The 12,051-nt window shown below is 34.5% G+C and overlaps 1 protein-coding gene across 1 annotated transcript in view; it reads left to right on the top strand.

Moving 5' to 3' along the window:
* The window catches only part of ZW10 (zw10 kinetochore protein), a 41,955-nt gene that overhangs the window by 17,721 nt on the left and 12,183 nt on the right, over positions 1-12,051 (top strand). The window contains exons 8-10 of the mRNA XM_066245001.1: positions 6,277-6,440; positions 7,220-7,402; positions 10,585-10,823. Of these exons, the coding sequence (XP_066101098.1) occupies positions 6,277-6,440; positions 7,220-7,402; positions 10,585-10,823 (586 nt within the window). The remainder of the gene's footprint in view (positions 1-6,276; positions 6,441-7,219; positions 7,403-10,584; positions 10,824-12,051) is intronic.

Raw genomic sequence — 12,051 nt, 5'->3', positions numbered from 1 at the left:
CCTGAGTCCTCCGCATCCCAGTCTGATGCTCTATCCGCTGCGCCACCACCTGGCCAGGCGGGTAGTTTGGACATTTAATGATGTTAATTCTTTTTTTATCCCTGAACATGATATATGTGTGCTTCCACTTGTTTGTATCTTCCTGTTTCTTCTTTCAGTTTCTTACAGTTTTCTGAGAACAAGTCTTTTACCTCCTTGGTTAAATTTATTTTTAGGTACTTTATTGTTTTCGTTGCAAGCATGAAGGGACTTGTTTCCTTAATTTCTCTTTCTGACAGTTGATTATTGATGTAAATGCCACTGATTTCTGAATATTAATTTTATATCCTGCCACTTTACCAAATTTATTTATCAGATCTAGTAGTTTTTTTGGTGGAGACTTTAGGGTTTTCTATGTTCAGTATCATATCAGCAAACAAAGACAGTTTACTTCTTCATTTCTCATTTGGAAGCCTTTTGTTTCTACTTGTCTGATGGCTGTGGCTAGGACTTCTAGAACAGTGTTGAAAAAGAGTGGTGAAAGAGGATATCCCTGTCTTGTTCCTGATCATAAGGGGATTGATTGCTTTTAGTTTTTACCCAAATTTCTGTGTGTGTGTGTATGTGTGTGTGTGTGTATGTGTGTACATATACATATACATACACATACACATACACATACAGTGTGTCTGTAAAGTCATGGTACACTTTTGACCGGTCACAGGAAAGCAACAAAAGACAATAGAAATGTGAAATCTGCACCAAATAAAAGGAAAACTCTCCCAGTTTAATACCTATTCAGTGCAGTTCGATGTGGGCTCATGCACAGATCTTGTAGGGCTTCTTAGGTAGCTATCCCATATAGCCTCTACAGACTCGTCACTGACTGATGGCCTATCAGAACGGGGTTTCTCCATCAAACTGCTGGTTTCCTTCAACTGCTTACTAGGGGTCCCCAAACTATGGCCTGCGGACCGCATGTGGCCCCCTGAGGCCATTTATCCAGCCCCCGCCGCACTTCCTGAAGGGGCACCTCTTTCATTGGTGGTCAGTGAGAGGAGCATAGTTCCCATTGAAATACTGGTCAGTTTGTTGATTTAAATTTACTTGTTCTTTATTTTAAATATTATATTTGTTCCCATTTTGTTTTTTTACTTTAAAATAAGATATGTGCAGTGTGCATAGGGATTTGTTCATCATTTTTTTTATAGTCCGGCCCTCCAATGGTCTGAGGGACAGTGAACTGGCCCCCAGTGTAAAAAGTTTGGGGACCCCTGGCTTATCCCATCAAGTAATGTTATTCATATGTGCTGGCGCTTCGTTATAAACGGGATATTCACATTGCACTTTGGTCACAGATTTGAATTTAGCGAGCCACAGAACACATTGAACTTTCCTCTGTACTGTCCACATCTCGACTGGCATGGCCGTGGGCTGCTCCGCTGTACAAACGGTGTTACGTCATCGTCTGCGCATGCATACATGCTGCCACATCATCCTACAGAAACTGGGAGGGTTTTCCTTTTATTTGGTGCAGATTTCACATTTCTGTTGTCTTTTGTTGCTTTACTGTGACTGGTCAAAAGTGTACCATGACTTTATGGACACAGTGTGAGAGTGTGTGTGTGTGTGTGTGTGTGTGTGTGTGTGTATTTTCTTTTGGTATGAATCTGAGGGAGGAATAATACCAACCAAACTTAAAATCGATCACTTGAACAAGGAGAAAGAAAAAAGATAAGCTTGTGGGTATGGAGAGGGTAAATTTGGGGTGTTTTTCTTTTAAATCTTAGTGTTGTTGGTCTTGTCACAGCAGTATGTTTTGCTTTTGCCATAATTTTCTAGAAAGTATAAATTACTAAAATTTACTAAGGGGCAGAAACTCTGTGAACATAAAAATAACCGTAGAAGAAATTTGGAAGGTTATTAAAGACTTGGCATTAAAAAGGCCACCATTAGACACTGTAGGTTTATAGCTAAATTATATGTGTTCTTCAAAGTACAGAGAATCCTCTTTAAATCAAGCTCCTTGGTCAGTAGAGAAATATGAGAAGTGCCCTAATGAATTTTTTAAAAACCAACATAAACATTATAAATAAAATATAATAGTAGCTTACTCACAGATAAAACACTGTAGAATGGCTTTACCTTTGACTATAAATGCAAACATTTTAAAAAATGTAAATCAAATCCAATAGTACCTTTAAAAAGGACACATTGTAACCAAGGGTTCACTTTAGGAGTGCAAGAATGGTTCAGCATAAGAAATCTATCAAACAGTTCATTATGTCAATATGTTACATCATTAGATAAGGAAAATATGCCAGAATTTAGTGCATTTTACTAATAAAAAGCTAAGCAAAATAGGAATATAATACTTTTTAATAGTTTGGTGAAATGTTTATGATATGGTCTTAAAGGGGGAAAAGGGTACAAAATGGATTTTATAGTGTAATCACACCGATGTGTTATACCAAACTCTTCTCTGGTAGGTACGCGTATATCCATTCCTCAGATGTTTATAGAGCAAGGCAGTGTACCAGCTGCGTATACCACTTGATGAAGGGTGGTAGCTGTTTTTAGGTGCTATGGTCTAGGTCAGCATTGTCTAATAGAAATAAAATGCAAGCTATGTAATGTAATTTAAAATTTCTGGTGGCCACATAAAAAAATGCTAAATGAAACATGAACTTACCTTATTAACCCATGTATAAGATGCACATTTTTTTGAAAAATTTGAGGTCTAAAAACTGGGTGCATCTTATATAGTGGTTGTAGTTTTTTTTACTTGCATTTCCCACTTTTTAGCGTGAATGAGGAGTTGTATGAATTTTATGATGAGTAAAACTTGAGTACACTAACTGTATGTAATACATCTTTTTTAAAAATTTTAATGGGGTGACATTGATAAATCAGGGTACATATGTTCAGAGAAAACATCTCTAGGTTATTTTGACATTTGATTATGCTGCATTCCCATCACCCAAAGTCTAGTTGTCTTCCATCACCTTCTAACTGGTTTTCATGTTTCTAGTAGTCTTTTTGTGGATTCTTTGGGGTTTTCGATGTATAGGATCATATCATCTGCAAAAAGTGATACCTTTACTTCTTCTTTTCCGATATGGATGTCTTTTATTTCTTTGTCTTGTCTGATTGCTCTGGCTAGAACCTCTAGTACCACATTAAATAAGAGTGGAGAGAGTGGACAACCCTGTCTTGTTCCTGATTTAAGGGGGAAAGCCTTCAGTTTAGTGCCATTTAATATGATCTTAGCTGATGGTTTATCATATATGGCCTTTATCATGTTGAGATATTTTCCTTCTATACCCATTTTGTTGAGAGTCTTAAACATAAAATTGTGTTGTATTTTATCAAAAGCCTTTTCTGCGTCTATTGATAAGATCATGTGGTTTTTGTTCTTTGTTTTGTTGATACGGTGTATTACGTTAACCGTTTTACGTATGTTGAACCATCCTTGAGATTCTGGGATAAATCCCACTTGATCATGATGTATTATTTTTTTAATATGTTGTTGTATTCGATTTGCTAGTATTTTGTTTAGTATTTTAGCATCTGTATTCATTAGAGATATTGGTCTGTAGTTTTCTTTTTTTGTGCCATCCTTGCCTGGTTTTGGTATGAGGGTTATGTTGGCCTCATAAAATGTGTTTGGGAGTATTGCTTCTTCTTCAATTTTTTGGAAGACTTTCAGTAGAATAGGAGCATCTTTTCATATATCTGTTGGCCATTTGTATTTCTTCCTGGGAGAAGTGTCTGTTCATATCCTCTTCCCATTTTTTTATTGGATTGTTTGTTTGTTTGTTGTTGAGTTTTATGAGTTCTTTGTATATTTTGGATATTAGGCCCTTATCTGAGCTGTTGTTTGAAAATATCATTTCCCATTTAGTTGGCTTTCTGTTTATTTTGTTATCAGTTTCTCTTGCTGAGCAAAAACTTCTTAGTCTGATGTAGTCCCATTCATTAATTTTTGCCTTCACTTCTCTTGCCATTGGAGTCAAATTCATAAAATGCTCTTTAAAACCCAGGTCCATGAGTTGAGTACCTATGTCTTCTTCTATGTACTTAATTGTTTCAGGTCTTATGTTTAGATCTTTGATCCATTTTGAGTTGATTTTTGTACAGGGGACAAACTGTAGTCCAGTTTCATTCTTTTGCATGTGGCTTTCCAGTTTTCCCAGCACCATTTATTGAAGAGGCTTTCTTTTCTCCATTGTGTGTTGTTGGCCCCTTTATCAAAAATTATTTGACTATATATATGTGGTTTTATTTCTGGACTTTCTATTCTGTTCCATTGGTCTGAGTGTCTATTTTTCTGCCAATACCATGCTGTTTTGATTGTCGTTGCCCTGTAATAGAGTTTGAAGTCAGGTATTGTAATATCCCCAGCTTCATTCTTTTTCTTTAGGATTGCTTTGGCTATTTGAGGTTTTTTATAGTTCCATATAAATCTGATGATTTTTTGCTCTATTTCTTTAAAAAATGTCATTGGAAGTTTGATGGGAATTGCATTAAATTTGTATATTGCTTTGGGTAATATAGCCATCTTGATTATATTTATTCTTCCTAGCCAAGAACAAGGTATATTCTTTCATCTCATTATATCTTTTTCGATTTCCCTTAACAATGGTTTATAGTTTTCATTATATAAGTCCTTTACATTCTTTGTTATGTTTATTCCTAAGTATTTTATTTTTTTTGTTGCAATCGTGAAGGGGATTATTCTTTTGAGTTCGTTCTCAATTGTTTCATTGTTGGCATATAGAAAGGCTATTGACTTCTGTATGTAATTTTGTATCCTGCGACCTTACTGTATTGGCTTATTGTTAACTGGTTTTCATGTAATACATCTTTCCTTTTTTAAAATTTTTACTTGTTTCAAATTTCGGGCCCCAAAATTAAGGTGTGTCTTACACATGGGGAAATACAGTATAATTTAATAATGTCTTCTATGTAGTCCAGTATACCCAAAATATATTAATACATAATTGATGTAAAAATGATTAATGAGCTATTTTACATTTTTTAATACAAACTTTTCCAAATTTGATATTTTATACTCACAGGACATCTTAATTTGGATGCAAATTTTTCCTAGAAATGCTTGTTCTGTATTTAGATGTCATAAAATTTACAATTGAAAAGTAGGTTTAAAACATACTGAAAAATTTCAAATAGCTGTATCGAGTACCAAGAATTTTTTTTCTTTAATAGTCTCACCTACATCAATGAATTTAGTTTATCCCTTTTAAATGGATTAATTTGCTTTGAAGCAAAAGCATATCAGTTTCAAAACCCTGACAGTTAAGTAAATCCACTGACCTATGTGTATCACTGTTACTAATATGGAATTCAAAGTGGTTTTGCATAACTTTTTCAAAAGTTCTAAATTTATCAATATCAGCAAAGCATTTTTAAAATCTTTGTGGTACTTTAGGCAGCCAATTTACAATCTAAAATGCAATTAAAATCTTCTGCATTTTGAATTTTGTTAGAAAAATGGTAATGCTATTATTGACTTGTAGTTTGAAAAGGTGTAATTTTACCATCTATTCTTCTATCTGTCTAATGAGGTCACAAATAAGCTTTTTCTTTCCATAAACCTTCAGTTTACTTGTTCATATGCAATGTGATCTCAGTAGAAAACATTGTCATATTTTATCTCTATTGAATATTTGGCCAGCATTACTTTTTGTTCCAAGAAAATTTTGAAGTTAAGTATTATATTTCTTAATATAATAATATATTCTGAATATAATTCCTTCATGATGTATTGGAAAAAAACCACCATATAAGGTATACTATAGAAGAGGTGTTGAAGTATTCTGTTTGCCAGACTAGATGTGTTATGTAAGATGTTTATTGATATCTTAGGATAAACACTCAGTTCCTATGCAGAGATGAAAAAAGTATGTTTATTATTGAAGAACTGGAATTTTATTCTAAACTGTTGTCAACTTCATATGCAGAATTTCTTAATGCTTGTCATATAATTAAATTAGTAGATAAGCAGTAGATGATTATAATCTAGATGGGTTAGCACCTTATTGTTACAGAGTCCTGGTGGTAATATAGCGCAGACAAGTCATTTGAGCAGTGAAAATAAAGTAATAATTGTATGTCATGCTTTGTCCTCATGCAGTCAGTTAAGATAGCTGTAGAGTTACTGTGCTGTTTCTTCCTCATCATCTTACTGTGAAATAATTCTAGAAAACTAGGGAACTTGAGAATAATCCAGACTGTGAATGGTTTCCTGTTTAAAACTTTTTCTTTTGAATTCAGATTTGCCTCTTGATACTGATCTAGAAAATGAAAAACCATCTAAGATTATATTGACTGAGATGCTTGGTGATGTGATCTGGGAAGACTTGTCTGAGTGCCTCATTAAAAACTGTTTGGTTTATTCTATCCCAACAAATAGTAGCAAGTTACAGCAATATGAAGAGGTAAGAGCAGACATCACATATGATTTTAAAAGATTGTAGGTTCTTACTGGTGTCTTTTAAATTTGGGGGGGAAGGGATTATTCTTTAGTGACATCTTTAAGAAACTTATTAATAATGAATAGAAGCAAATTCCTCATAACTTCCTTTTTCTCCTGGGTGTAATTTTACAGTTTGATTGAGAGGTATCTTTTCTTATTAACACATTGTGGACCAGCAGTTTTATTCTATTGAACAAGTACAAAAAACGTTTTACATAAATATTAAAGGCACTCTTAAAATTAAATAACAATTGCATTTTGAAGTTATTTATTACATGTTTTTACAAGCTATCTTTTTAAAGTATGATATTTGTAAATCACTGTATAATCTCGTGCTCTGTCCGCAATGTTAAGTATATTTTCTTTAATAAGATATTTTTGAAAACAATTATCCTTTTATTTATACTTGTATCTTCTATAGTAGTTACTTTGTGATACTTTTTTGTTTCTTTTTAGTGTTTCCTTGAACACTAAAATAAGTGTATTTATTTTATACTTATTTTTAAGTTTTTTGCACCTTTATCAAGCAAGTACAGTCAGAAATTTCTGTTGAAGATACTCTTCCTAATGAATTTAAGGCAGGAAAAATGTGTAATAGTTTTATACCTTGTAATTGATCGTTTGTTCGGAAACTTAAATTACCAGCTTGTCCTTGTTATTTTCTGTACATTGGATTAAAATTTTAATATTGAAATGGAGTATATGTACAGTATATAATTCTTTTTTTCTTGTTTTTCTCAGATTATACAGTCCACTGAAGAGTTTGAAAATACCTTAAAGGAAATGAGGTTTTTAAAAGGAGATACTACTGATTTGCTGAAATATGCCCGTAACATCAATGCTCACTTTGCTAACAAGAAGTGTCAGGATGTAATTGTGGCGGCCAGAAATCTGATGACCTCTGAGATTCACAACACTGTGAAGGTATTGGGTTATAGTGTATTATGTTGTGGTCAGGAAGCAGCTGGTTTTGAAATGATATGGTAGAGTAGAAGAGAGCTTGATAGTTACTGAGCTCACTGAGGAACTTACTAATCTTCTGAATATTAGTTTTCTCACCTTTAAAGTGGTCCTAATATCAACCTCTTTAATAGGGTATTGTGGGTCCAGAAAAGATAATGCCCATGAAAGCCCTGTATAAACTGAAAAAGTCTGCATGAATATAACGGATTAGTATTATTGTAGTCAGATAACATGTCAATTTAAGGGTTTTTCCAACTTTATTACTTGATTTTCTAGTACACAGTTTTGTGACAGGTATACTTAGGATTTATTTATGTCCAGAGATTGTATTCTATTGTGAAATTGTTGACTTCGTCTTTTAGGCTAATAGAGGCACTAGTTTTGAAGTTAATAAAACAAAATATGCGATCTGTATAGGGTGTAAACAAATTATCTGCAAAGTTAATGGACTAATTAATTTGCATTGAGGGTAATTTACTCCTTTGATCATAGATAATTCTATATGTTCTAGTTTTTTTTCTTTTCATACCTTACATATGTAAAATAACATTTGGTAAATGTAAGGCATTAGATTAACGCAACACATAGACTAAAGTCATTACTTATAAGAAAACTTCTCAGCCATTTCTCTTCTATCACTGCAAGTACTGAACTCTTTTTGCCTTTATACCTTCTTCTGTCATCTTCCATTTCTTGTTACTGTGTCCACTTCAGCAAAATATTTAGCCATTTGAAGGTATAGATAGTAACACATTTTAAGGTGATTTTAGACTACTAAGGGAGTTAAAATCTACCTAATACCAGGAATTTTGCTATGTGTGTTTTGTTTGTTTGTTTTTTTAATATAAATATCACTTGATTATGTCTCTCTTCTGCATAGAATTTGGTGGCTTCCTGTCTTACTTAGAGAAAGGCCCAGCAACCTTATGGTAGCCTGTAAGGCCTTATATCACCTGTCTTCCAGTTGCCTCTTGTTTTCTATGTCCTGCTGTGTTCTTCAGTCTCTGCTGTTCTCTTAATCTGCTAGGACTGCTTGGTTGCAGAACCTTTGAACCTCTTCTTCCCTCTGCTTGGAACATTTTTACCACAAATCACACTACGTGACTCGCTCTCTTTCCTTAGCACTCTTTTTAAAATGTTGACCTCTGTCTATTGCCTGTTATCATTTCTTGCTTGATTTTTCTTCATATCACTTATTAATGAACATTTTCTATAAATTATTTATTGGTTCAACCTCTCTAGAAAATAGGCTCATATGGGGAGGTTAGGGTTTTTTCTTTACTAGTGTGTCTCCAGCACCAAAAAAATCCCTGGTGCATACATGCTACTGTGTACATAATGGTCTATCAATACATCTCACTTGCCTCTGTCGTAACTCCTTGATCTAAATAGGATTGTTATGGCATTGCTCTGTGACTCTGAGCTCAATATTTTAACTTCATTGGACCTCTTTTCTTTTTTTCAGTAACATGACATTTGAGCTAGATATGTTGGAGCTCCTTATTTTTAACTAATTCTGACTTTCTATAAAACTAATTCTGACTTCCTACATTTTTCCCCCAAGTACCCAAATCCTATTAATTAGCTTTTTCTAGATCAGGGTTTCTCAATAGTGGGCACTGTTGATGTTTGGAGCCAGATAATTCTTTCCTGTGGAGGATTGGCCTGTAAGATGTTTAGTAGCCCCCCTAACCTCTACTCACAAACACCAGTAGCAACTCTCCCAGTTGTGATAATCAGAATAGTTCCAGATATTGCCAGATGTTCCCCGGAGTGTGAATTTGTTCTTAGTTGAGAATCTGTGCTCCGGATTCAAACCTGGTTCTTTTTCTGGGCATTTAGGCCCTGGGATTAGATCTTTTAAACTGCCCAACTTTGAAGAGCTCGTCTTTCTTTTTCATAAATCATTTAACTTTATTTGCCTTTCATGATTTTCATCTAATTTTTTTCTAAAGCAGTTCCCTATGTTTACCTACTATTTTTGCAAATGATCTAAAGTCGTGGTTTGTTGTTGCTTTGTTTTTACATTTTAATTTAACAGTTATCTTATGAGATCTCTTATTCTTCCATCATGAGGTTCCCTCACCCTCTTCATGAAGTCACTGTTTTGAGTCACGTTTATTGTGGGTCCACTAGTTTTCAGACAAACAGTAGTATTTTTCTAATCATCTCTATAATTATATTTTTTCTTCTATATTCTAGCCATAATTTTGACTGGTAAATAGGTACCTGACATTTGTATTTTTATTTAAACTTTATAACAGCCCTGTGAAGTAGATACTTTTATACCATTTTACAGATTAGGAAGACAAATCTGATTGAGTTAAACATTTTTATTACAGTGAACTTTTTCTATCATAAATTTTCTATAGAGGTCCAGTATATGGAGCAGAGCTGCTCTTCTTGCAGTGGGGTTAGGGAATCTGCTGCTTCTACCTGCTTAATTTTTGGCTCTTGAGGCATTTTTAAGAAGCAAGGTTTGAAAACCATTATTGCAATACTATTTTTCTTCCTTGTACAATGAGAACATTGAGGTCCAGAGAGCTTAAATGACTTTGTCAAAGTTAGGGTAAAAAGTATCATTGATGATTCCAGACTAGCAGCCTAGTGTTCTTTCCTTTAGTCTTCATTAAGTCTGGAATTTTCACTCTGTATAAATGTTAGGGAGGCTTTTTTGGTTTTGATTTGGGAATTTTAAGGGGAGTATATGCTGGCCTGAATGAGTTATTTCTTTGACTAAGCCAACACATTCCTGGTGGGAAATGATTTGTTTAATGACAGGACTGTAACATCATGCTGGTCTATAATGACCTTATAGTTTAGTCTGAGAAAGGTGATTTTGAAGGGACTTTAATTTACCTAAAATTCTGGGTGCCTTTCACAACTTTGCCATTTTTACCACAATGAGTACACAGAAGAATTAGAGGAATTGTAGTAAATAGTAAAGGGGATTGCTTATTTCTTGTGGCATGCTCTCAGCTGCTAGGTCATTAAAATACTGCCATATATACTCGTCTTTTAATTACTGCAGAGCCACAGCTTTATCATCTTGGAAGCAACCAGTATCTTATTCCTCACATGTGCTTGCATTTGGATTACTATGAGGATAGCGCATTTTCTATGTTTCTATGTTTGGATCTTAGATTACTCCTGGTTCTAAGATGAGTGTGCCTGACTTACCCATCCCTGATGAAGCTGACAAGCTACAAGTGCAGAAAATGTCCACAACTCAGTACAATGACGTTATGAATTTACAGCCTGAAAATACATTGGACCAACATTCCTTTTCTTTGCCCACATGCCATGTCAGTGAATCTGTGAAGAAATTAATGGAACTTGCCTATCAGACTTTGCTAGAGGCAACAACAAGCAGCGATCAATGGTAAGAGTCCTGAGTTGTGTGAAAATGGCAATGACTTGCTTAAACTGACATTTATTAAGAAAATTAGCTGGCTCCTTTGGGTTTTTTTATTCCATTAGTTAATATTCTTTTTCTCTAAAGAAACAGTGCAGCACACCAGGTATATATTGATAATTAACTTAAAGAACTTAGAATGCTGTCTGAAAAATGAGTAATACTCAACTGTTTATTATTGTTGGTGGTAGTGGTAATAGTGATAGTTGTATCATCTACTCCAGCCTGCACTACCCTTTAGCTTAAAACTTATTTTACCTTTTGAAATCTATACCTTAATTAATATACATTTTCAGTGTTTATTTTCTACAGTATACTAGTTTGTTGGGTAGTCAAACATAGAAAGAAAGAATGGAATATACCAAAAATTAACTTCCAGGATGATTTCTTCTTTTTTAAAAAAAAATTCCCATTGATTTGAGAGGAGGGAGTGGAGGAAGGGAGAGAAAGAAGCATCAACTGGTCGTTCCACTTAGTTCCATTTAGTTGTGTACTCACTGGTTGCTTCTCATGTGCCCTGAGGGGAGGTCCAACCTGCGACCTCCAGTACACCGGGGCAGCATTCTATCCACTGGGCCACCCAGCCGGGGCCCAGGGTGAATCCATCAAGTGTGCTTTTTTATGCAGGATACCCTATTCCCCATCTACTGAATCTCTATTGTAAGCTCCTTCCTATTCCTAGACTGCACTGAGGAGGAAATGTCAGGCTGTAGCCCAATTTGACTGCAAGACAGGGTTACAAAGCCTCGTTAGTTTATATGTGCATGTCGCAGTTGTTTAGTTGTCATCCTCATAGTAGACAACGCTCAGGGCTGGACTTAACTGAATTGCATCTTCAGCTCGGCTTCCAGACTTTCTCTTTTTACCCCCACATGCAAACAGACCCCTTGATTTTATTCTTCTCCAGAAAGAACATTTTTACCAAATACTTGCATGACTAATGAATCACTATAGTCACAAGTTCATTCAGTTTTAAATATAAGTAGGAAGAAAAATACATGGTGAGGGAAGTATAAACTCCTTGGGAAAAATAAATATAGGAGTGACTATTTTTCTCATGGCATTCACCTGAAACATACCAGATCAGAAGTTAGGAATGCAAGGCAATGTTTTCTAATTTTTTTGAAAATACAGAACACCCCAAAATATTTTTGTGTACTGAATGTCTATATGGGCATTCTTTCACTGAAAGAAA

This window comes from Saccopteryx bilineata, chromosome 1 (assembly GCF_036850765.1).
Source record: "Saccopteryx bilineata isolate mSacBil1 chromosome 1, mSacBil1_pri_phased_curated, whole genome shotgun sequence".
Classification (NCBI taxonomy): Eukaryota; Metazoa; Chordata; class Mammalia; order Chiroptera; family Emballonuridae; genus Saccopteryx; species Saccopteryx bilineata.
This window is presented reverse-complemented; position numbering and strand designations above follow the sequence as displayed.